General features: G+C 42.0%; 4 protein-coding genes, 1 non-coding gene and 1 pseudogene across 5 annotated transcripts; 1 reads left to right on the top strand and 5 right to left on the bottom strand.

The window, feature by feature from the left end:
* Positions 1–4,064: 4,064 nt before the first annotated feature.
* Positions 4,065–4,667, bottom strand: LOC127761211 (pectinesterase inhibitor 8-like). Its single transcript, XM_052285464.1, has one exon. It carries the CDS (start codon positions 4,599–4,601, stop codon positions 4,065–4,067), a length of 537 nt encoding a protein of 178 aa, XP_052141424.1. The 5' UTR covers positions 4,602–4,667.
* Positions 4,668–5,958: 1,291 nt separating this feature from the next.
* On the bottom strand, positions 5,959–19,570 carry LOC127762901 (40S ribosomal protein S14). Its single transcript, XM_052287430.1, has 7 exons — positions 19,563–19,570; positions 8,795–8,870; positions 8,574–8,696; positions 8,425–8,470; positions 7,436–7,521; positions 7,232–7,361; positions 5,959–6,222 (listed from the first exon to the last, which is right to left on the bottom strand). The coding sequence occupies exons 2-7, from the start codon at positions 8,795–8,797 to the stop codon at positions 6,155–6,157; spliced, it is 456 nt and encodes a 151-aa protein (XP_052143390.1). The 5' UTR covers positions 8,798–8,870; positions 19,563–19,570; the 3' UTR covers positions 5,959–6,154.
* TRNAL-UAG (transfer RNA leucine (anticodon UAG)) lies at positions 10,299–10,378 on the bottom strand. The gene has a single exon. It is a non-coding gene; the product is annotated as a tRNA-Leu (tRNA).
* LOC127762898 (protein ORANGE-LIKE, chloroplastic) lies at positions 10,349–13,123 on the bottom strand. Its single transcript, XM_052287428.1, has 8 exons — positions 12,822–13,123; positions 12,192–12,306; positions 11,969–12,082; positions 11,790–11,876; positions 11,632–11,708; positions 11,416–11,543; positions 11,042–11,175; positions 10,349–10,705 (listed from the first exon to the last, which is right to left on the bottom strand). Exons 1-8 carry the CDS (start codon positions 13,043–13,045, stop codon positions 10,628–10,630), a joined length of 957 nt encoding a protein of 318 aa, XP_052143388.1. The 5' UTR covers positions 13,046–13,123; the 3' UTR covers positions 10,349–10,627.
* On the bottom strand, positions 16,297–18,166 carry LOC127762570 (probable isoaspartyl peptidase/L-asparaginase 2; annotated as a pseudogene).
* Positions 19,189–20,517, top strand: LOC127762900 (uncharacterized). Its single transcript, XM_052287429.1, has 2 exons — positions 19,189–19,462; positions 19,542–20,517. The coding sequence occupies exons 1-2, from the start codon at positions 19,318–19,320 to the stop codon at positions 20,006–20,008; spliced, it is 612 nt and encodes a 203-aa protein (XP_052143389.1). The 5' UTR covers positions 19,189–19,317; the 3' UTR covers positions 20,009–20,517.
* The last annotated feature ends 4,976 nt before the right edge of the window (positions 20,518–25,493 follow it).

Genomic DNA, 25,493 nt, shown 5'->3' on the forward strand with positions numbered 1-25,493 from the left:
CAACTTCATATGAGATAAAAAAAAATTGACAAATTTCAAGTGAATAGTGTCATGTTACTATTCATCCAAAATTTATCCTTTTTTGTTACCCAAATAAAGTTGAGTTTGAACTTGAGATTTGGTGAGAATGTATTTCATATTTACACCTTTAGTAATTTTTCATGAATTTACAAAACTTTTAGGTATAATTTTCATGAGTTTCCAACACTTGGCTCGTTTTCATCGGATATATCCTCTACAAAGATTATGCTCATACTCCTTCCGTCCCATATTATAAGGCTTTGTTTCAAGGAAAGTCAACATTTATAGCTTTTGAGTAGTAATTAAATTAAACTTCCGAGATACATATTTGGTTTCATGCATGTGACAATATTATGCTTGTACTTGGAAGTACTATAAAATGTTAATTTTTGTAGTTTTTAATATATTGTGTCGGACAAAATCAATGGCCAATGTTCTATAGAGACCATGTAAAAGAAGTATACAAAATAAATTTTGAGATGGAAGAAGTATATATACCCTAAATTCGAGGTGTGCATTGAATCAAACCAATCGTAGTAGTGACATTTATGTATCTAATGCTACTTAAAATGGGGAGTTTCGTTAATCCTCTCCCACCGACCACGCGCAGCGCACTTCCTTCTAATAAGGACATGAGGGCCAAAGAAGTCCAGAACTGGACTTGCATTGGAGAGAAAGGGAGGGGCAGCTAAGAAGAGGTCTACGGTCTGAGCAAGGCCTTACCACAAGGGAGCCGCGTAGGCGATTGCGACTGATAAGTAATAAGTGATTGACGGCTTAAGAAATGACTCAATAAGGACGGGGACAGCGAGTCATTGAGGCCACAAGGGCAAGAAAGAAGTTGTATTTTTGCTTTAATCTAATTGGGCTTGGGCCAGTAGGGGTGCCATGCTACCAACACTATTAACAACAACTTCCCGAGAGGGACGTCCTACAAAAAATGATGCAACCGACCAAGATGCTTCCTTAAGAACCATTGCTGGAGAGCAAACATGACACAATAAGAGTGGCTAAAGACGAAGTCGTCAAAACAATATCATCAACATATAAAAGCAAGTAAATTGTGGAACCGTTGTGATGATAGACTGAACGAAAACTATGGGAGTAGGGTCCTTCCTAGTTGGATTGGTGGCCCATAGGACATATAACGAGGGGTATACATTAGTAGGAAATTTTGACTGAGGTCAAGGCCCCCACTTGCGCCCACACAGGGCGTGCAATGGAAGGAACAAAGACTAGTTGGGGTGGAGGGCCATAGGTCATACAACTAGGGTTATACATTAGGAGGTAAATTTTGATGGGGTCCAATTTTGATGGGGGTCCTTCACCCCTACAGTTTATACGATAAATCTGCCCTTGCACACTAAGCACGTGTCAATGACCCAAGAACTGGGGTCCCCCCGGGCAGTAGGCGCATCATGAAGATGCCAAGTCCCGTGTGTCGCCTTATCCATCTTGGGTCTCCTGGGCAGTAGGCACATCATGAAGATGCCACATGTCACGTTATCCTACTCATGATATACGCTCAGGATTAAAGTGAGGGTGGCACATCCCCCATCTCAAAGCAAGAGGGATGCAAACCTCGGAGCACCCCCAACGAGTGGAGTCCTTATTTAAATTCTAAACCGCACACTCAGGCTAGCCTCGGGCCCTTAGCCTTGCCCTATTTATGTTCGATGGGACGGTTATCTGCCTAGAGTAGGAAGCATGAAAGACAGAGCAAAACATACAGTAGTTGCCTCCCATCACTTCACTTGAGTCAAGCTCGACATGGGCATGAGAAACTAGAGGGCATGGTTCATTATCGCACCCATACCTAGGCTTACCCCATTAACTGCCTTCCACCAGGCAATTACTGGAGACCCTATAGCCAACTAGGTGTGGTGCATGAGTGGGTTGAGCGGGGGTGCATGGCAGGCTTCCGCTGCACCCCATCGGTGTGGCCCCCGCTCATGACTGCCCTGAGGCCTCAATGGCTTTCGTTGCATCGCGTGGCAAGCTCTCATCATCTCCAACTCATAGCAGGCTCGTAGGGTTGGCCCTGAAGCCGGTAGAGCTAGCAAGAAGGGGAGTTGCTAACAAGACTTATCGTACCTCATAGGGATATGAATAAAATCTTCCCTAAAATTTTTATCATGTGGTGACTCCTAGAGGAAGTATAAGGGGGGGAGCCGGGAGAGGAGGTTGGACCCTGGGTGGCCAAGGAAAGACTAAAATTCTTAGGAAACCTAGTAGAGAAAGGAAGATGAACTATTCAGAGTAGCCAAAACTTGTAAGATCCTTAAAAGATAAAACAGCAAAAAAAAAACACCATAATAGGTGTAGGGTATTACACCTCCGGGTGATCCAAACATGTATAATTCCTTGTGTTCATCAGTCACAGCGCTATAGAGGGGCCTGAAGCCCCTCACTCACACGCGACTAGCTCTGCAGCCAAAATCACAAAAGGGGTCCCGTCGGGTCCCTGCTGTCGGGGTCCATTCCTCGATAGCACACCTATGCAGAAGTCCCCAAAAAAAACATTCAGTTTACTGACTCCGTATTTGTGTTCATTTGTTTTGTACAATATAGGTCTTTTACCAGACCCAAATTTTTACAAGCGGACATTTGGCAGGTTCGTAGACACTGACATTTCATCTGGGAAGAACAGTGGTACACGTTCTCCACATTTGCTCGTATGTGATAGTACTAAGAATGTGATGAACAGTGGTACTAGCTGACTGAAAATATTGATGCCACGGTACCTGGCTGGTCTGAACCGTTTGTTTTTAATCTGACTGCTCTAGTGTTACTGCAAAATATTGTAGTTCCTTGCATTAGCAGTTCAAATTGCAGAGGATCCGAATCCTTGATTGCAATAGACAAGTGTACTCATCTTTTCATCTTCAACCATGAAAAGATAGAAATCAAGGTCTCCCACTAGACGGTGTGGGAAATGAAGAAGCCGGTGATCAATGGAATATGAGACGTTGGGGTTGCCCTCATAACAAAAGTTTGTATCATTGTGTTCTGATTGCCACTCAATGGACTTAGTATACTTGAGTATTAGCAAAATTTGATGTATGCCACTCTAAAAAGGGTGATTAAAAAATACCACTTGCAACTTTGAAGACTGGAAATTGCGGGGAAAGTGACATTCTAAAACTTTATGATATCGACTAGCAAAAGTTGGCACTCTACCCCTCCTTTATAATGGACTGATTTTATGGGAATTATGTAAGAATTGAATCAGATCATATAAAATTTCCGTATTACAAAAGAATTCTAAAAGAGGCCATCCAGAATCATAAAACTATAAAAAAAAATGTCACGGCTTTTGGAAACATTCACAAATTTTGTGAAATCAAATGGTAAAACATAGTCAGATCACAATTGAAATATTTCGTTCTAACACATGAAGCATCGAGTTTCAATTACTGGAACATCAAAAAGTGGGAAATACATTAAAATCCTAGTTGAAACATTTCAGCCTCAAGTATGAAACACTGAATTTTAATAGTTAAAGCATAAATATTTTTAATCAAAATATGGTATCTTGTTAAGAAGAATTAAAAGTAATGAATATAAAATCACTGCTCAGATAAACAGCGTGTGAGCAAAATCATTTGAAGCTCGCATATTTATAGGCAACGGGAAAAGGAAGAGAGGAGGAATGGCTGTAATATGTTGGAATATTGGTGTACGGTCTGACGCCTAGTGTTGCATCAAACGACCGTTGGCCCTCAAAATATTCAAACATCATTATCAGAGGGTGTATGTCTTCTGTAAAGGTAGTGGCTCATGCTAAAAACCCTGGTGAACTTCCTGTTGCCAATTCAAGAACCTTGATGTCTCTCTCAATAAATCCTACTATTTAGCGATAAATCGCAAATGATATCGTAACGGCTGAGAAGTCAAAAGAACGAATTGCTGCAATCATTAATTATATATGATCAATCAAGAAATGTGTACAAAGATTCTACAAAATCACAAAACGAATCAAGATTTGATCACAACAATCTTGTAACCCAAAAAATTTTATTGCGATACAAACTACACGTCGATCACTTGATGAGGTTGGTTATGGCCGTGCAGATGATCGACATCTGCACGGAGCACCAGCTACACTGCACCAGCGGCGACGGGATGGCGGCCTTGGCAAAGGCATCGTCACACTGGTGCGCGAGGGGGATGGCCTCTCCCACCTTCTCCTTCCCCGCAGCATAGCTTCGCGCGTTGATACGGTCGTATCCTTCGGCGAACGCAAAGGACATCTCGTTGTACAGCTCCTGGCACCGCGCAAGCAACGGCTTCGCCTTGGTGCCGGTGCCTGGCTTGGCTACAAGTCCCTTGAATTCGAAGACCGTGTCTTCCGCGTTGGAGATGCCCAAGCTAGCCGCAATCAAGGCTAGGCCCCGCGTGTCCGCGTCTGGGCTGAGGTGGTGGTTGCTCAGCTTGGACACACAGAACTTGTAGCTGATGCGGCTGTCGATGCCGGCCGCGGCCTTGCATGTTCCTTGCACGTCCGCGTGTGCGGCGCCACTCAACGCAAGGATGGCGGTGGCTACAATGACGACAAGAGCAGGGGATGATGGTCTCATCTTGTTGGACTCGGAGAAGAGAGGTGGTCACTTTTAATGGTGGATTGTTTGACTTGCAATCTTAGTACTGGAGTGGAGTGAAGTGGATTGTTTGGCTTACAATCTTAGTACTGGACTGGACTACTAACTGGAGTGGTTTATTATAGGCAGAGGTAGCTGTAGAAAGGTATTATATACAGCTGCATGAGTAATGAGTATTAAATTACTGCCAAATATTTGATTTCGTTTCATTATCTATTGTATGAAAACATATGACATATCTTAGCTGGTATTTATTGTGTGAATATATATAACATATCTTGGTGGGATGGTCATATTTTTTTTTAGATAAATGCTATCGCACCATACGCCAACAAAAAGATGAATTAAAGGATTCTAAATTAAAGATACCTCTGCCGAGTGAGAGTTGTTTAGGGGTAAAATAAGATGAAATTTAATGAGGTAGCTAGATGGAAGAAGCATACCTTGTAATAATTGTGAACAAATATTTTACACTTGGATTTTACACGAGGAGCGCGTATGCGATGATCTTGCCTAAATGATTGTATTTTCCCAAGAAGGAATTATCAAGAGCAATAATTTACTACATATTGGAGATTTGGAGTGTTAAATGGTACAAGTGTTGTGCATACTCCATTACTCCTACAGGACCAGGATGAACCGTGTGACAATATTCGCAATATACTCCCTCAGTATTGTATTTTAATGCCATTTACTTTTTAACCAACATTTGACCATTCATCTCATTAAAAAAATTATATAATTATAATTTATTTTATTATGACGTAATTTATCATCAAATATTGTTTCAGTATGACATAAATACTTTTATATTTACACAAAAAACTTTAAATAAAACAGATAATCAAACATTCGAGGGAGTACTATTTCTTTCATGCTTTGGAGTACTATTTCTTTTTCATGAAAACAAGGTATGTTCTAAGTATGTTCTGATAAACCAGGCAATGCACATATTATGTGATCACATATTATGTGATTTTTGAGTAAACAGAACAGTCAAACGTTTAAGGGAGTTTAAGGGAGTACCATTTCTTTCTTATGAAAGCAAGGTACGTTGTGAGTATATTGTGATAAACCAGACAATGCACATATTGATGGTGTTTGAATGTCCTTAAGATGAAGATTATTAAGTTTTAATTATTACAAACTTGAAAAATGGATTAACCTGAAATTTTAAAACAACTTTCATATAGAAAGTTTTAGCACAAAACGCACTATTTTACAGTTATGCCCATTATCCTCGCACCATTTTCCAGGTTTTCATCTCCCAAGTTTGCCATGCTCTCCCGAATAAACAACGAAAGCAGTGGCCGGCCTGTAGTGGCATATGCTCAAGTAATCCAACAGGAGTATGTTCACCGGTCGAAGCAGATAACGTTGGTTACATTGAGGACAGCATGAATTGATGCAGAAACAGAGTTCAAAACTGGTTTAAATAATCCACCGAATGAAAAGCACAGAAACAAAATAGTCCAATGCAGACGGTAACATCTAGGAGAGCAGAGTGTTGTCGGTTTGAGGCCGCATGAAGATTACAGCCTCCTACCCCTTCTACCACCCTTTCTGCGTGTGCTATCAGTCGGCACTGGAGTAACATCCTCTGTATGACAGAAAATTGACAAGACGTCATCAGCTGAAAATTACAATGAAACAGCATACATTCGAAATAGAGTTCAACTAGGCCACAAAAGAACAGATGCAAGTACAGATGTTTCTTCTGTAAATTCCATTCGAGTAAATACAAAAGAAGTGTTCATTGCCTTCCTATTATCAAGGAAAATACGAACAGAATGACATAAAAAGCAAGGAAAGGCATTGCCGAATTATGCTCTTGGAAAATAAGAGTATGCAAGTAAAGGTCTGTTATCCCAACTGTAAACTCGAGCAATGATAGAAACATGGTCGATTCATGACTGAACAAAGGACTGCAGGAGGATTCACAGCTACTTATTACAGTTACACTGAGAATCCTATATAATATCGACACTTTGAAAGGCCGTGACATATTTTGAGAAACCAAAGCATTATGTTAATATGAGACACTTGTTGAACATTCTAGTTGCGCTAACATTTCATTGACTAGCATTAGGTTGATGCATGTCCATATTGCATACTTATATTCACTATGTTCATTCATACCACATTCTTAAAAGTGAATTATAACTTATACAGTCGAGTGCAAAATAATGCTAGAACACCAGGGAGCACTGTACGGTAAACAAACCAGCAATATAAAAAGCATGAATCCAAACGATCCAAAAAGAACAAGCAGATTTCAATTGGAATTTGTCTCCAATCAAATGATCTTACCATTCTGTCTAATTGGTTCATAATGTAGAGTGGTTAAACTATATATTATTTATTTGTTGATATAGCATTGAAACAAGTTATAAACTAAACAATGCTTATACGTTGATATTTTACATGCAGGATTTGTTTCAATAAAATTTTAACATTGAAGTGCTCCTCCTGGTGCAGACTTCATGCTGTCCAATAATATTAGAACAGAACAGGCCAATAGTTCAAACAGAATAAACAAATAAACCAACCATCATCCAACAAATATATCAGCAAGCATCATGCAGAAAAATAAATGTTTGTATGCTTACCAATACGACCAATCTTCATGCCAGATCGAGCAAGTGCTCTAAGTGCGGACTGAGCACCAGGACCAGGGGTTTTTGTCTTGTTACCACCAGTAGCTCGGAGCTTGATATGCAAAGCAGTTATTCCAAGCTCCTACAAAATGGATACAAGGCATTAATCATTAACTGACAAACAACAGTATTATCTTGACCAAAGTAGGGGGATACCTTGCATCTTTGAGCAACATCCTGTGAAGCAAGCATAGCAGCATAAGGGGAAGATTCGTCGCGATCAGCTTTAACCTTCATGCCACCTTGACAACAAACAATTAACATATTAAAACAACTGAACATTGTTATAACAAAGAAAATGATAACAGCCTACAAAAGACACATCTAGAATGAATATATAAATTATATTAAATGGTCAATCTGATATTAATCTTAAGCATGTAAAATTAAGTTGTGATTTCACCCATTTAACTTAAGTCTGTCGTACGACCGGTTAACAAAGATAACCACAGAAATAATTCAAGTTTATAAAGAAAATGACAGCAACATCCACAGTAAAGACAAAAATGAGACCATTTCTCTGAAAACAAAAACAACTATTTTCTAATGACTACACGATAATTTAAATTAACTGTGAAACTGCCTGATTGCTATCATGAACTTTTTACCAATCTCAACTGATATATTCACAACATCCTACAATGATTACGTCTAACAGAAAATGCGGTAATAAGTTATATATACACAGAGCGTGGGCAAATAAAAATACATTCTTGAAGAAAAATAAACCATGTCCACTCCCATAATATAGACATCTCCATTCAATTCACCGAGGCTTCCCAGGGTGAACAGCTCAGACAATCAGCACAAAATTGCGACTGATAAAAGTCCGAGCCACACAAAGGGATACACAAGCTGAGATGGAGATACCTAGAACAAAACAGGAAGAGGGAAGGACCAAAGAAAAACTCCGAGGTCCCTCATTGTTACTTTAGCACAGCTATGACTCGAAACGCTCCCACGTGACGAAAGGGAGGCGATCTTAAGGGCCGTGCTTAACAAATGAGCAAAAAAAAAACATCGCGACATGAACTCAAAAACACAAATTGTCTCCACCATTTCAGACAATAAGCAACCCCTAATGCATCACATCGGCATAGAGAGCGAGATAAACGGGGAAGGGGCTTAGGAGGGGAGGATTTTACCAGTGATGCGGACGAGCGTCTCCCTCCCGGACAGATCGGTGACATGCTGCAACGCAACCAAAATCGCACAGGGGTAAGCAAAAAAAAAAAAAATCCCAATCGACCAATCGAACGGGAAAGGGGGGAGGAGAGGGAGGGCGGGATCTGACGATGAAGGTGTCGTTGAAGGAGGCGAAGATGTGGGCGACACCGAAGACGTACTCGCCCTCGCGCACGGTCGGGCCGAGGGTGACGTTCTCCTCCTTGGGCTCCCGCGTCTTCTTCCTCCCGGACTGTCAACCGCAAACGCAGCACCATGGTCATCGCAACGCATCATTCGGCCTAACATGAGGAGAGCAGAGAGAGATAGTGTGTGTCACGGGAAACATACCATGGCGGCGGCGGTGGCGACGGCGACGGGGGCAGGGGAGAGTGGAGAAGAAGCGGCGGCGGCGGCGGCGGCGGCGGCGATAAAACCCTAGCTCAAGGGACGGCGGCTGGAGCAATTCGCTTTATATAAGTAGTGTTCAGCTGGGGGCATATGGGCTTCGGCCTTTGGGCTCCTTGTCGTAACGCGGCCCAGTATATATGCTAGGGTACGTCTTTTCCTTTTAGCTTTGCAATTGAGTCTATCTTGATTTATTCTCAAAAAAAGTCTATCTTGATTCCTTTATCTTTGAAAACTGTGCCCTAGTCTATTTTCAAAGATGGAGGAGGTATTATACCGGTTTTGCGTTTCAAGGAAATGATTCGATCAAAGGTATGGAGACGTAAAATGGACTTATTCCTTTAGCTTTTCTCAAGATGTCTTGGGCTCTTGTCTTGCTGTGGTTTGCTTTCTCATATCGTTTTCTTTTAAAACACAATACGAACGCAGGCTGTGTGCTAGTTCGTGTGCTAAAATTTATTTGAAGTATACGGATACACATTTGAAGTATTAAATGTAGACTAATAACAAAACAAATTACAGATTCCGCCTGTAAACTGCGAGACGAATTTATTAAGCCTAATCAATCCGTCATTGGTAAATGTTTACTATAGCATCATATTATCAAATCATGGCGTAATTAGGCTCAAAAGATTCATCTCACCATTTACATGCAAACTGTGCAATTGATTTTTTTTGTCCACATTTAATGCTTCATACATGTGTCCAAATATTTGATGTGATGGAATTTTTGGAAGTTTGAAGGGAACTAAACACTGCCGCAGTCACTTACAACATATGTACGCTTATCCCAATGAACACATACTCTGGATGCGTTTGGTTGGCCTGGCTGTCACAGCAGCTATAGCTGCGGCAGTTCAAACCGGCTACTATGTGTAGCCAGTTACAATTGTCGCAACCGTTGTGGCTACGGCAACTAGCATGTTCTAACATAGCCTCTATTACTATGAGTACCTCTAAAAAACTATACCAGCATATTTTGATATTAATAAAGTCAAGTCATCACGGATGTTTTGCTCTTAACAGGTACATTGTTTATCATTGAAAACATAATAAACTATAAATGCTCATGTTAAGTCTAGGGCATCAACCCGAGAGAGATGGTTCTACTACAAGAAACTCAATCATTCACTTCGTTTTCCGAAATCAATTGTGTATACAAGTGTGTAACGCGCATGTTTCTTGTAATCAGAATAAAGTTAAAATTAGATGCGTTCTATCCCTGATCTACGGAGGAACAACACTAGAAGTGATACGATGATACGAAACATATAATGCAAAATGCTTATGCGAGTATTGGTGCAAGAAAGTGTGCTTCCTGCAGGCTGCAGCCGGAAATTTTCCACGTAGAATCATGTGTACAATTATTTTTTTTTAAAAAAAATCATCATGTCATGTGTAGAACAAAAATTAAAAATAATCAGGTGTAGGAAATTAAAAATAGAATTGACAGCTGTGGGATTTGAACCCACGCCCTTTCGGACCAGAGCCTAAATCTGGCGCCTTAGACCACTCGGCCAAACTGTCGCGTTGTGTTCGACGTGCGATAAGTAATTCCTTAAACCTTTACAAAAATAATTCGGAAAAAGTTCCACAGACGAGAGTTCTATACTAGTCACAGAGTTCATTCATCGTACGGTTACAGCTTTTGGCTTTCGTTGTGTGATCTGAACTTCATTCTTCAGGTATTCAGGCCTATCACAGCAACACAAACAAAAAGGGGGGCAGCCAACAGTACAGCTAGAATACACACTTCCAGATTCCAATTGCTCATCACTAATCGAAGGGGTCTATCCGTGGGTCATGCTCGCTTGCCATTGCCGTTCCTGTGCACAAGCAAGTTGGGCACATCACCTGAAAATAGCGACCATGTACGTGAATTAGGGCAGTTTATGAGTTTATCAGGTTGGGGAAGTAGATCAGTAGAACAAGAAATGAAATGGCATTTCTTTCCTACTCTGCAACCTAAAAGGCCAGTTCAAGATAAACTTGCAGGATGGTTGGCAGAAGGAGTAAACAAAAAGTTTGGTCAGCACTGAATTTAGGCACTAAGTAGCATATGAATAGTATGTGCTGCTCCCTAATCATTTAATCCTCTTGTGTACATAAACTGTTTAGTTTCTAAATTTAATCTTGTTGACGGTATCAAACTGAGTTTTCTGAAACGAAACGGAATTCGATAGCGGGTACCTTTCCAGCTCCTGAACAATTGGGGCACCTTTCGGTTGTAGACCACATATTATGGCCGTTGTCACATGAAAGTGAAAAACTCTTGCTGTTCAATAGCATTCCACTTGCAGAACAGCGAGCGCATGGCAAGTATCCTATGATGCAGAATCAAGTTCAGGTATGAGAATGCAGTAAGATAATATCAAAGCCTAAAGAGTAATGATATCAGGAAAAAAGAGAGAGAGAGAAGAACAAAAGAAGGATCGTGATAATTGGTGTTAGCACAAGAAGCAAAACAATGTTTCAAGCATATTCCATTTTTGTATTTGGTACTACATTAGGGGCATGACCGAGCCATGTTAGGGGCAGACGGATGGTAAGGCAATTGATTATACCAGTCCCATGGCAATATGTACACCTTTTCTTCTCTTGCTGCCTGACGTTTCTAATTTCAACCAACATTAATGCCGAGATTACACCAACTGCACCACCTGAAAAGGATGCCACAATGGGATCTACCTGACTGAACAACAACCAAAAAGCATATATCAAATCACCAATTCTAATCAGTAAACACTACTGAAGAGTCTAGTAACAAAAATTTCAAGCACCTTAATTGAAGAGGCAAGTGCATGGTCCTTATAAAATCTTCATAAGATGTACCACCTAGCCCTAATTTCAGCTCAAGCTGCATGAAAAACATACTTTTAAGAGCCATGATATATTAATTAGGAAGGAAGTATGAATACAGAGACAAAGCTGCACTTACTACTGGGGCTATCAAGCCTCCAAAAAAGATTATCCCAGTTATGAATGAGAATGATGTCAAATAGAGTTGTTTCATTGTCTTCGGTGACTACATCAGGAAAAAGAAAGGAATTAATAGAGATTACTAGGAAAACAGTATGGTAAATTTCTTAAGGAGACTTATTGAGGGCCGGTAATCACCGTATTAGGCAAAAAGGGAATACTAGACGGGATTTCAGGCATTTCACTTTCTTCACTGCTTGCACCTCTGCTTTCAGAAGTTCTGATTCGCTGCTGCACCCGCAATCGTCTAACCTGAGAAAATACCCATATTGTGGTGAACTGCAATCTGCTGTTTCAACAAGCTAAAAATGGACTATTAAACTGAAGAGATGAATATAAAGTTCATATATATACTAGACACCTCTTCCATCAAGAGGAAAATTTTGTTACGGCGGCTCCTGATGTTGTCTTGAATCTCTTGTGATTGCATTTGAACAAAGTCTTGTATAGTCTCTGGGCCTTCAATTATGCAAAAACTGTAGAAGAAAATTTTTTTAATATATTTTTCTCACACCTACATTTTTATGCAAAGATAACAAAGATTATCCAATATAATACTAGGTATTTGCAGAAGGTGTATACACTTAACAATACTTGAGAACTTTTTGATAGGACTCCTCAATATCTAATTCATACTTACATTACTCTTACCATAGCGCCATTTTTACTCTCAACAACTACATTCTTGTGATGACTTCCTTGTAATCTTGGTCAATTTTTGGATACATGGTTTCCTAAGTTGCAAAACAACATTTATTTTTTCTACGATAGCACTACACCAGGCAGCCACCACAGCTGACAGATCACTAAGAGCATATGTACAATCTGAATTTTAAGTGAACCATATGTACAATCTGAATTTACGAGTTTTCAACATGTTGTTACTGTGCAATTGCCAAATCGAGGAGTAGCTCAAGAACCCCATCCATTTCCTAGAACAGAACAGAAGAAGGCGTTGGTTTTGATAAGGCAGCTGCTACAGTAACCCAACCTGGATAGGCCACCGTCGCCGGCCGCCCTGGGCTCGCCGGCGGAGGAGCACCGCCGCCGCACCAGCCGCTGGGCGGACACGGCGCCTCCCGTCACCCTCCCCCATAAAGTCGGAGGAGGGACCGACACCACGAAGAGGAAAGAGGACGCGCGCCTCGCCGCTGGCGCTGGCGCTGGCGCTGCCGGTGCCGCAGCGGCCGGCGGCGCGGCGAGGCAGTAGTACATGGCCGGCCGGCCGGCCAGCGACTAGTTGCAGGCTTGCAGCTGCAGGGCGCTGCTGGTGTATGGTGATGCTGGGGCGTACGGAACTATGGGGGGGGGGGGGGGGTGGGGGGTATCGCGACGGATTTGGATAGACGCCGGCCATGATTCGGGTTTACGGACCCCTGTTTACCACGCGGTTGGATCCGATAGGGCGCGCGGTAGAGGACAGATGGGGAGAGCTGGGGGCATCTTCCGCCAGCGGAATCGGTATTTTCCGCTTCGTCGCGCCGGCGCTGTGCGCGCGGTTTGGCGGAGTAGACGAGTGTGAAGGACTGAAGAAGTGAAGGGTGGACTATTCACAAATTAGATTTGCTGTGAGCGGTGCCTCTTTATTTAGACTTATAAATCAATTTATAAGTTAAAAAATCTAAGACTTATTCGTTTGGTCTTTTTGAAGCCATAAGCCACTCTAACACTATTAAGCCAAAAACTAAGTTGGAGAAGCTTTTTGGCTCATGTGAAGTAGATGTATGACTCCACCACTAAACTTAAGACATGAAATCCACCAGCTTATAAATCATATGGAGTATAAGCCAATAAGTTGACTTAAAAGTCTAAGCCAATAAGTCTAAGCCAGCTTCACATTTTTAGTTCATTTTGTGAGAACGCTTCACCTAATTCCGCTCATATTTTAGATAAAGCTAAAAACTATTTGGTTAGACTCTAGCTATAGGAGAGTTGAAGCTGGAGCTGTGTCAAACAGTTACTACACTTTCACAATCTGAAACATGTTCTGAGTTACACTTCGGCTGAGTTCGTTTCTCAGGGTTCTCCTCGTATTTTGTGCGCACGCTTTTGGAACTGCTAAACAATGTGTTTTTTGCAAAAAAAAAGTTTTATATGTGTTGACGACCAAATTTGGTAAGATGTGAACCAGGTTCGACATTGGGATCGAGGCGGATTCGATAAAGGGATCGATTCGAAGAATAGATTATGCGTCGGCTGCGAAGGCATCGGCTAGAGTGTGCATTGGTTGAGATGGATCGGACAGAGGATAAAAGATACAGCCGATTCCGATGAAGATGGTTTCAAGGCCGTTTCTAGAATTGTTCAAAGTGCTTTACAGGGATTGCCACGATGGAGATAAAGCTCTCGGTTTAGGCAATTGTATCTATTAATAGGATATTTTATGTAATTTATTTAGAGATATGTTTGGGCAAAAGACTTATGATATCTTAGAGTTTGTTAGAGATAAGTGTCGTGTCCGGCAAGGACATATTTTGTATCTCTGGTATAAATATGACCCGAACCCATGTAATCAAACAACAATCGTTCAATACAATCTCGGCGCATCGCCACCCTTTTTACTTTCGTTTATTTCGACGAGTTCTTGCTTTCGAGTTGAGCTGCATCGATTCGATCTTCAACTAAAGGTAAAACTTGTTATGGCGTCTTACGTTATCGGGGTTAATGCTTCCATCTTTATGATACTTTAACCCTATTTTTGTAATCAGTCGAGTTATCATATATCTGTTGCAATCTATGTTAGTTGCGCTATATAGCTTGTTATCGGCTGGTTCTTATCATTAGGGAATAATCGGTAGAGTTATATTTTGTTATTAATCTAGATTGTATCGTGTATCTACCATCTCTTGTAGATTTTCATCATCCTGTTTAGATCTCATACTTGTCTTTATGCTTGATGCTGCAACGGTTGAGTTCGATCTGTTAAGTTGCATTTATAATTATGATATCTGGCTTGTTTTATGATCATTGAGAGAGATAGTATCGGGGTTTCAACCGATCTTACCTGACTTAGCCTTATGTTTTACATGCTTAATTGATATGCTAAGTATGCCCTTTATATTAAGATCTTATTGCAATAAAGTATATTAGGCTTCTGTATGATATATTCTATCTGTTTTAACATCTTAACATAGAGTAGTATCGGAGTACTAGCCGATACACCGATACATGCTAGATCTACCTGATCAGCTATGCTATAAGCGTTTATAACCTTTATGTTAATGCATACTTCGATCTAAGTGATTTATACTGTCTCGGCATGGCGACCGATCTATCCCAATCACTTGGTTTAAATATACATCGACAGAAAGATTATATAGCGTTAATATCTACAGCCGATCGAGTAGATTTAGTCTTATCCTGCTTATTTACCACTACCGATCGATTCACATATGACATCGGCTTGAAAATAAATGATATGTCATCGGCGATTGGCCAATCGGCTATCGTTTACGGATTTAACTGTGGTTTCTTTCATCTTTATTTCTTGTTGATTGCAGGATCAAATCAACTGGTACGCTCGCGAATCTCAAGGCAAGCTTTTGGACCTATACTGGAGCTAAGCAAATCTCCTAGGCTAGTGTGTGTTTTTCGCATCAACAATATGAAAGTTGCTTTAAAAAATCATATCAATCCATTGTTCAAGTTTTTTCCAGCTAGTACTTAATTAATTACGTGTCAATGAACCGCTCTATTTTCCACGCCGGAAGAGAGCGTTCCCAACCGATACAAACGAACATAGCCTTATACAAACTTTTATTGCATCATTTTTTACTTGCACGCTTTCTAAAACGTCGAACGGTATTTTTTAAAAAATATATACAAATGTTATTTTTTAAAAAATTATATTAATTTATTTTCAAGTTTTTCTTTACTAAAACTTAATTAATCATGTGTTAATTTAACACTTCGTTTTGTATCATACGTTAATTTAACACTTGGTTTGCATACTGAGGAAAAGGGTTCCAAACCCCTTAAGAGAACACGTAGATTTGAATCCATCGACTACGATATGATTACTAAAGTTGTCAATCCCAGCAGATCCGAGGTTGTTACTACTGTGTAGTAGTAGTCCTTTTTTCCTTAGAGGGAAGGGAGTATTTCTTGATTGGCAACCACATCAATTGGCATGCTTAACACCTGTTAGCTAGCAAACAAGGTTAGACGGTTTATTCTCTAGGTTTGGTCTATTCTATTAGAGTGTGTGCACACGCAAAAAAGATTCAAAATTTTAATTTAGTATAGCCAACTCTCGTGATAGCAAAACAAATATTGTCTTTAGCCACGCTTGTTGGTCATCACCCTTATGACTACCGGCTACCACCCAAGATTTCCCTATTTCTTAGCTATCATTAACGCTTCTCATCATTAAATAGTTTATTCCTACCATGAACACTTATATTAAAGGCTCCGTCACACAAGACTTGTATGTTCGACAAAATTTCTTGTCGTTGTCCTTTCTCATGTTAGAGGTGCTCTCTCAACAATTTACCAATTGCCCATTGTTCATAATCCCAGTTTGTATTCAAAGACCTGTAAAAAATTTATGAATGATAGCCAAAGAAATGGCTTTGATGATTATCCAAATTGCTTCGGAAATTAAAATAGAATACTTATTGTTGTTTAAATAATACTACTCATCACTTAGGTTTTCTTCGTATGCTCGATGATGAATATGATGCAGCAAAAAACCGTGCAACAATCTCATTAAATTGGGTAGCATAGGTCAATGATACCAATTTAAAATATTCTTTTCAACAATTTTGAAAATAGGACAATACAAACATTCTTTTCTACACAAACAAACTATACTAATCTTACTCAGTTTAACAAAATTTACTTCATTTTGGTTAGGTTGCTCTAAGATTGGCAGCAATGCAATGCCCAAACAACACACGAGGGTCCTCCTAGTTGCAAGCCACTACAGTGAATCCTCCCAAAAAAAAATAAATTTAATATCAAAGTGGGCGCACATAGTCCACATGCCAGATAATAGTATTATAAACTGATAACATATACTCCCTCCATACTTATAAAGGAAGTCATTTAGGACAATGTTTAAGTCAAACCTTGGGAATATAAATCATGAATAACTCTCAAGTTGTTGAGTTTGAAAATGTAAAAACTATATGTATAGATTTTTCTTGAAAAATACTTTCATAAAAGTATACATATATCACTTTTCAATAAATATTATTATAGAAATAAGAAGTCAAAAATGTGTTTTCGAGACCGTATCGTTGTCCTAAACGATTTCCTTTATGAATATGGAGGGAGTACTACACTTATCTTATCCAAAGGACCGAGAAAGATATGAGTTGCAACAATGCTCTCCAACCCCCTTTTATATCCGCCATTTGCCCCTCCTCGGCTGTCAATAGTTCAACACCCAATGTGATACTAAAAGGAAAAAAGTTCACTTTGACTCCCTTAAAAGTTATCCGAATCTAATCCGTGACCCTCAACCGTAAAACCGGATAGCGTGACTCCCTGAATTATTCAAACTAGTGCAATTTGACTCCCTTAGCGGTTTTGGATGGCGGTTTTGCTGACGTGGCGGTGTTGACCTGGTCTTCATCCCACGTGGAGCTTATGTGGCATTACAATTAAAAATATTTTGTGGGACCCGTCTGTCATTTACACACAAAATATATTGTGGGATCCACATGTCATCCTTTCTCTCTCCAACCCTTCCTCCTCCCCCCCTCTCTCTCCCTTCTCTCTCTTTTCTCCTGCAGCCGCACCCGCTGAATATGCTGGTGCAGTTGAACCCGTGCGCCACCTCGCCGGTGCCAGACACCGCGATGAGCCCGATGAACCTCGTCTAGCCGTTCCTTGACGCAGTAGTCGATGGCCTCATGCAGCCCGACGCCCCTGTACTCCATAACGGCGGCGACGTCGCGCGCCAACGTGGAGCATATGATGGCCTTGCCTTCCCCCGACCCGATCAACGGCGAGTCGCCGATGCGCCCGGTCATCTTGTTCATCAGTCCGCCCGTGGACATGGCCGCCGCGGTGTGGCCGTTTGAGTGCACCACTGCGCAACCCACTGTCTCCGGCGTGGGATACGGCAGTCAAACTTCTTGTACCAATTAATCACAGGATGTCACGGTTAGATGTTAGCAATTTTCATAGGCGAATTGGTAACATGAGTCAATGCGCTGATCGACGAACCAAGATGCTGTTGGCCTCCTTGGCGAGCTTCAGCATGCCGATGTTGTCTTTGGTGATGAAGTAGCTATTGTCCACGACCTCAAGACCTTGCAAACAGTGACCAGAAAGAAAAAAATCAGACCAGTCCACGACCTCAAGATCTGCAGGACTCGGGTGGACCATGCTGGTAGGACGGATTCGTCCTGCAGCTACTGGTCCTGCCAAAATTCGACTGGATTCCATGGCGGCCGCGCATTGCTACCCCACACCGGCGCTGCACTTGCATCTGCTAGGCAACGCTGTGCACATGCATGTTCTCCGAGCAGAAAGAAACAGAGGCGGCACCCCCTGCCGGTGCAGACTGGGAGGCACGGCTAGGGCCGGCGGCATCTCAGGCCTCGCTGTCTGCATTAGCCTTCTCGTTCGTCCCAGCCTGGCGCGGCACCATTGTGGGGGAGGCCACCGGCCGGACGCCCCCGCCTTCTCCTGCAAGCTGTGGCCGTCGCCGCTCCACCGCCTCTCCTCTGGCTCTCTGCCGTCGCCGCCGCTCGACCCGCTCAAGTTCCTTCCTCCGCGCCGGCCCTCACCCTGCCGCCGCCGCCGCCGCTCCAGATTCCGCACCGAATCTGGAGGAAGAGAAACATACAGAGGAGGGAGAGAGAGAGGAGGGGGGAAGGAGGATAGATAGAGGATGACATGTGGGCCTCGCAATTTTTTTTATGTGAATGACGAATGGAGTCCATATAATTTTTTATTTTAATGCCATATAAGCGGCACATCAACAACACAGATCAAGTCAACATCGCTACGTCAACACCACATCAGCAAAACCGCCCTCCAAAACCACTGAGGGAGTCAAATTACACTGGTTTGAATAGTTCGGAGAGTCATCCTATCCGGTTTTACGGTTGAGGGTCACAGATTAGATTCGGTTCATTTTTAAGGGAGTCAAAGTGGACTTATTCCATACTAAAACCATACATATCCCGTCCTCCCTTTGATCCCACCGAGCTCGGTCTTGCCAACTCTGGGCCGGCCCGTTTACAGCAATCGGTGCCCTCCTTTTCGGGAAGTACATCCCTGCAACGGCAAAAGGACCTCCTTTTCGGGTACGTTTGCGTCCAGAGCCGGTGCGCGAGCCATGGTGGCGGCCGGCGTTAAGGCCCGGCGTTCTGCCCATCTGCCCCTGCGTGCGCGTACTCAATGCTCGATCGCGCGTATCCTCGTACTACAAAAAGGCGCACACACACACACACACACAAACCGTAGCACGTAGACACGTATAGCCGCGCGCGTGCAACGGTGCAAGTGCAACAACCAGTACTACACTCGTCATGGCTCCTCGCCTCGCGGTCGTCGTCGCCCTCGCCCTCGCCGCCGCCGCCGCCGTCGCGCACGGCGAGGCCGGGGTGCGCGGCGCCGGCACGCTCCGCGGCTACGTCGCCTGCCTCGACTGCGCCCCGGGCCACGACCTCTCCGGTATGTAATGTAGTAACACGCGGTCACGCGCGCACCGGGCAGACATGGTCGATCGTGACGTCGCGCGCGGTGGCTGCAGGTGTGGTGGTGGCGGTGAGATGCGGCGGCGGCGATGGCGGCGTGGGACAGCTGCGGGCGGCGCAGACGGACGAGCGCGGGGGCTTCGACGTGGCCGTGCCGGCGGCCGGCGGAGACGACGTCGACGGTCGGCGGAGCCACCCGCGGTGCGCGGCGAGGGTCCTCGGCGGCGCCGAGCAGCTCTGCGCGCCGGGGGGGCTCGCCGTCGCGCCCGTGGTCGCCGCGGGCGGCCGGGAGAAGCACGGCTCGTACGCGCTGGCGTCCAGCCTCGCCGTCTTCACGAGGTGCGGCGGCGGCGCCCTCGCGTCGTCGACGGCGGCGGCCACCGGTAACGGCCAGAGCCCCGCGCCGCCGCGGGCGCGCAGGGCGACGCCGCGCGCCGGGCGCGCCACCCCTCCGCCCTACGCCGGCCCGGGCCTTCCGCTCATCTACTTCTTCCCTTTCCTGCCAATCATCGGCATCCCCTGAATGTACTGGTCGGCGTCGCCTACTGCTTCTGCTTGTGCTACTCTTATGTTCGGGTTTGCAATAATAATCTTACTTACCTACTTATAGTTATTATCTATGTTACTGTTACTGTATGATTATGTAAACATCTACCAATAAGACAATAATACTCCCTCCGTTTCAAAATGTTTGACACCGTTAACTTTTTAGCACATGTTTGACCGTTCGTCTTATTAAAAAAATTTATGAAATATGTAAAACTATATGTGTACATGAAAGTATATTTAACAATGAATCAGATGATATGAAAGGAATAAATAATTACTTAATTTTTTTAATAAGACGAATGATCAAACACGTGCTAAAAAGTCAACGGTGTCAAACATTTTAAAACGGAGAGAGTAGAAGATATGGCACCAGTTCCAGGCTTCCAGAAGCTCAAGAGTGAACTTTTCTTTCTTCCGGCAAATTTTAAAGTGCAACAAAATGTGGGGAAATCGTTGTAAGCTTTCGAGGAAATGTCCCTTTATTCGTTCAAACACTATTCAAATAGTTGTTAATTTGTTTTTAAAAAATGACAACATTCATACCATTTGACAATGTTTATCTTTCTTTTTTTAAGAAAAAAAATACAAGTTCTTAAAAATATGTCACATTATATACCAGTTGCATCATGTATTCATTTTGGTCTAACCATTTAAAAAATAGTCAAAGTTAAAACGGTAAAAGTCAAAAGTGCCAAATAAATGCCAACGAGGTGGTAAGTACAAGTCAAAAATGCCAAATAAATGCAAACGAGGTGGTATCAGGTCTTGTTTGCTCAATGTATAACTAGAAATATTGATGGCACAGTTGGAAATTATAGTGCTAGTCTATGCGGATTCACTGTTTGCTATTACAACGGTTGTGTTTAGTTTCCTTCAAACTTCGAATTTTTCCATCACGTCAAATATTTGGACGCATGTATGGAGCATTAAATGTAAAAAAAAAACAATTGCACAGTTTACATGTAAATTATGAGACGAATCTTTTGTGCCTAATTACACCATGATTTTTGACAATGTTGTGCTACAGTAAACATTTACTAATGACGGATTAATTAGGCTTAAAAGATTCGTCTCGCAGTTTACAGGCGAAATCTGTAATTTGTTTTATTATTAGTCTATGTTTAATACTTCAAATGTGTGTCTGTATACTTTAAAAAAAATTGAAATGGAACTAAACACGGCCAGCATCTCTACCCAGAATCTTATACAATCCCCTATATCTAAATTTACAGAATTTGGCGAAAAAGTGTGCTCTAGCAACTATACCATCCCCTATTATGAGGCGTCCTCAGTTCATTCCCTCGTATTCCCTGAATTTGGGCGTATGATCTCTATCTTCTATCTGCTCATGTGATTGAGCGATTCAGCTAACTCTTTCCCACACCACCCCTAAGCCTGCTAATGGGCTGGATTGAAATGGGCCCAATGGATTGGTTTCAGCTTTGGGTGTAGTTTGGATGGATGGAAATGGATTGAGGAGTTTAATGGGCTGGACTGGTTAGGGTGGAGGTGGAAACGGTTTGGATTGGATTGGTTTTTGGTTTCTGATTTTTGGATCCAAATTGGATTCAGTCCATGGATTTCTTTGGATGCACTAGACAGTCTAGTACTCTCCAAACCTAGCGTCATCAGTCGTCCACGGCTCCACTCCTTCCGCCGCCGCCGCTCCCTCCCCTTGCTTCGCCTCCTCCACCTCTCCGCCACCGTCCGTGAATCCGCCGCCAAGCCGTCGCCGGTCAGATTCCCTCCCCCACCACCATTGCTTTTCTTTTTCCCTGGTTTTTCTCAGTCTTTGATCTATCCTGGTTGTTTTGTTTGTGTTTTTTTTTGGTCTCTTCCTGATCTTGGTGGTTGCGGGTGCAGGTGAAGCAGAAGAAGAGGAAGGTGCGTGCGCCGCCGGGCGCTGGCGAGGATGTCCTCCTCCGGCGGTCCGGCCGCGTCGCCAATCTCCCTGAGAAGCCCAAGTACCACGACGTATGTGAACAGTGTGATTGGTGTGATAGTTTCTATAAGATTTTGTTTTTTTTGCTACTGAGGAGTTAACTTGCTCAAGATTACAATCTTCGATGGGTTTATGTGCAGGAGTTCGAAGATTTCAAGAAGAAGATAAGGAGGTATAGTGAATGCAGGTTCCCTTCATCTCCTAATGCAAATTATTTAACATATCATTACAGATTGAGTCCTGATATGATTTTGAGATGCAAATTAATTCTATGGTCAATCGAATTTTAGTGTGCAATTTTTAGATTGTAGCACGTGTACAATGTGTGAAAAAAATAATTATAGACCATGTTCTTTCAACTATCTTGATTTTAGATTTCTTCCTCTATGCAGACAATTGAACAAACTGAATAATAAATATGTCCATACAAATGTCAGAGAGTTCAGGTACTAATAGTCCAAATAATAATCAATCTTCAAGAACACGTAAGAGAGCTAAAGTATGGGAACACTTTCAGCAAGAGGTTGTAATGATAGATGGTGTCCCCAAGACTCAATGCAAATATTGTAGCTTAAGATTGACAGCCACCAAAAAGTCAGGAACAAGTCAGCTTATTAATCACATAGCCGAATCATGTCCAGCTATTGATGGTGATGCTAGAATCAACTTCCTTGCAACAATTAAGAAACAGACTGGGGAAGGTTTCGTGTTTGTTCCCAAGAGAAGCCGGGAGCTAATGGTCATATTCTTCATTCATGTAGAGGTGCCATTCAAGAAAATTGAGGATCCTTATTTTTTGGAGTGGGTGGAGTCCATGCAGCCAACTTTCAAAGTTGTGGGGCGTCAAACACTTCGTGATGATGCCTTTAACTTGTATGAGCGAATGAGGGAAGACTTGCATGCTGAATTACATAATCTTGATTTGCACGTATGTCTAACATCCGATATGTGGACTTCAATTCAAAATATAGGCTACATGGTTGTCACAGCACACTATATTGATAGAGAGTTTAACATTAAGAAGAAAATTATAAGCTTTAAGGAATTGAAGTATCCCCACACGGGATTCGCCATTGAAGAAGCTATAATGAGTTGCTTGACATATTGGGGCATTAGAAGCAAACTGTTTACTATAACTTTAGATAATGCCAGTAATAACAATTCTGCATGTCAAGAGTTGATAAAGAATCACAAGAATGCATTGATGTTTGAGGGTCAGCATTTGCATGTTAGATGTTGTGCTCATATCCTAAATATTTTGGTTCAGGTTGGTATGAAGATAATTAAACCTACAATACACAAGCTACGTGAGTTGTTGAAGCATTTAGATTCTTCAGTATCAAGAATGCAAGATTTCAATTCTATGGCAAACTCAAAAAATCTTCCTTCGAAGTTGAGTTTTTCTTTTGATACACCGACTAGATGGAATTCCACCTATAAAATGATTGTAGAAGGATTAATGTACAGATCTGTCCTGGATAGCTATGCAAATCAACATGGTGAAGTTGCACCTACTGAACTAGAATGGCAGAAAGTTGAATCAATTTGTGCTTTTCTTAAAGCTTTTGAAGAAGCCACATTATCGGTGTCAGCAGATAGGAAACCAACAGCACATAGGTTCTTGCCCTTGGTGCTACAAATTCGTCATGCATTGAATGACCCTGATTGGCAGACTAGTGATATTTTAAAGGTATTGGCTGCAGCTATGCTCTCAAAGTTTGTCAAATATTGGGACAGTGGGTTTAACTCTGCACTTGTCATTGCCACAATGTTAGATCCAAGAAGAAAAGGAGATTATTTGAATTTCTTTTATGAGAAAACATTTAACAGTGTGACAGAGATTGTCGAAAAAGTGGGTTCTGCTGAAGATTGGTTGAAGGATTATTATGAAAAATACGAAGGGTTTGTAAGAAGAAATGATGAACACATGCTTTCACATTCTCGTGAAGGCAGCAGCAGTGTTGGATCACCTGTTCTTGGGAAAAGAAAACTCGAGGAAGAGTTTGCTTTATACAAGTCTCGAAGGAGGACTGCACGGCAAACGAAATCAGAATTTGCCATATATTTAGAAGAAGATGTTGAGGAGGATAGTGAGAGTTTCGATGTTTTGGACTGGTGGAAGAGACGTGCTAAAAAATTCCCGGTATTGTCATCTATGGCCAGAGATTTCCTAGCAATACCCCTCAGCACTGTATCTTCTGAATCAGCATTCAGTTATGGGGGCAGGATACTTGGTGACATACGAAGTTCGTTAACACCTGAAATGCTTGAAGCTCTCATTTGTGCGAAAGATTGGTTAATTGAAGCCAACGATCCTTTGATCAATATTCTAGGTGCTGAAGGTATAATAGTGATAAATGATTCCTCCATAAATGTTCTGTGTATTTCAATCATGAAGTAGTGATCATATATCATTTACAGGTGGAAATTTGTCCTGATTTATTCAGGTGGTGAAGTGAAGAAGATGGAAAGGTGACTTTCCATATACATATATGCAACTTTAAATTCAACTTTTCCTTTGGCGTATTGGAAATTTGGAATGGAATACTTCTCTTGAACCTGCATTTTTCCAAAATTGAGTTTACCACTTTGTTGCCTATTCTGTTTGTATATAAAATGTTACTATTCATTATTTACCAATTGAATCAATTTTGCACATTGTTTTGATAACACTGCAAAGGTCACATTATTTAAATTGTTATTGTAATTTTGTATATTTGCTTTCTTAAGCAACGAAGTCACAATTTTCTAGTTATTCCTGGATATAAATCTTTGATGACATCTACTTCTTTCAGGTTACTGTCATCTGCAAGAATGTGTGGTTGAGAATTGGAAGGGTTTTTGGTTTTGGTTATCTTAGAAGGTAATCTAAAGATTGAGACATGAAGAAATTGTTGGTGTTCAGTTATACATGGTTCTGAGGCTTGTAATGCTTGATAGCTTTTTTTGTTGGAGATTTTCTCTTGAGCCTGTTGTTCTAGTAGAATCTCTAGTGATAATTGTAATATTTAGTTGCCAAAACTTGTTGGATGGCACTACTTAAAGCATCAAAATTTCTAAGTATGCTAGTAGCGTTGATTGATTATTTTTGCATCTTGCTTATGTTATTTGTAAGTATGCTAGTAGCTGTATGCAGTGTGAGTGTTCGCCGGCTGCTCTGCTCTGCTCTGCTTCCTGCCGTGGATTGGGTATGGGTTGGAAAATGGATTCCACCCGTGGATTGTGTTGAATTTGGACCGAGCAACTTTGTGGGTTGGGTTGGGTGGGGTTAGCTCAAGGAATTCTTGGTCTGGATTGGAGTGACAATTTTGCTATAGTCACTTTGGGTTGGGTTGGATTTGGGGTGGATGCCAACCCATTGGCAGGCTTAACCACCCCACACTCAGTCACGCGTCACGCCACCTCTTCTCCAGCGTCGCCGCAACTCCCACGCCTCACCCGCTGCGAGGAGTTTGTGACCACGATGATCAGTGGAGGCAGCTCCCGCCGCCGCAGGTTGAGTGCCACAACCCTCCAT

Source organism: Oryza glaberrima, chromosome 2 (genome assembly GCF_000147395.1).
Source record: "Oryza glaberrima chromosome 2, OglaRS2, whole genome shotgun sequence".
NCBI lineage: Eukaryota > Viridiplantae > Streptophyta > Magnoliopsida > Poales > Poaceae > Oryza > Oryza glaberrima.

What these genes read in the sequence shown, in the direction of transcription:
- LOC127761211 (XM_052285464.1), bottom strand. Translation starts at nt 4,601, where the DNA reads ATGAGACCATCATCCCCTGCTCTTGTCGTCATTGTAGCCACCGCCATC.
- LOC127762901 (XM_052287430.1), bottom strand. An exon ending in GACGCTCGTCCGCATCACTG is followed by an intron (nt 7,522 to 8,424) that starts GTAAAATCCTCC and finishes TTTGTTGTCAAG; the next exon opens with GTGGCATGAAGGTTAAAGCT. An exon ending in ATGTTGCTCAAAGATGCAAG is followed by an intron (nt 7,362 to 7,435) that starts GTATCCCCCTAC and finishes TCCATTTTGTAG; the next exon opens with GAGCTTGGAATAACTGCTTT.
- LOC127762898 (XM_052287428.1), bottom strand. Translation starts at nt 13,045, where the DNA reads ATGTACTACTGCCTCGCCGCGCCGCCGGCCGCTGCGGCACCGGCAGCG. An exon ending in TTCCCTTTTTGCCTAATACG is followed by an intron (nt 11,877 to 11,968) that starts GTGATTACCGGC and finishes TTCCTGATGTAG; the next exon opens with TCACCGAAGACAATGAAACA. An exon ending in ATTGTTCAGGAGCTGGAAAG is followed by an intron (nt 10,706 to 11,041) that starts GTACCCGCTATC and finishes CGCTATTTTCAG; the next exon opens with GTGATGTGCCCAACTTGCTT.
- LOC127762900 (XM_052287429.1), top strand. Translation starts at nt 19,318, where the DNA reads ATGGCTCCTCGCCTCGCGGTCGTCGTCGCCCTCGCCCTCGCCGCCGCC. An exon ending in CCCGGGCCACGACCTCTCCG is followed by an intron (nt 19,463 to 19,541) that starts GTATGTAATGTA and finishes CGGTGGCTGCAG; the next exon opens with GTGTGGTGGTGGCGGTGAGA.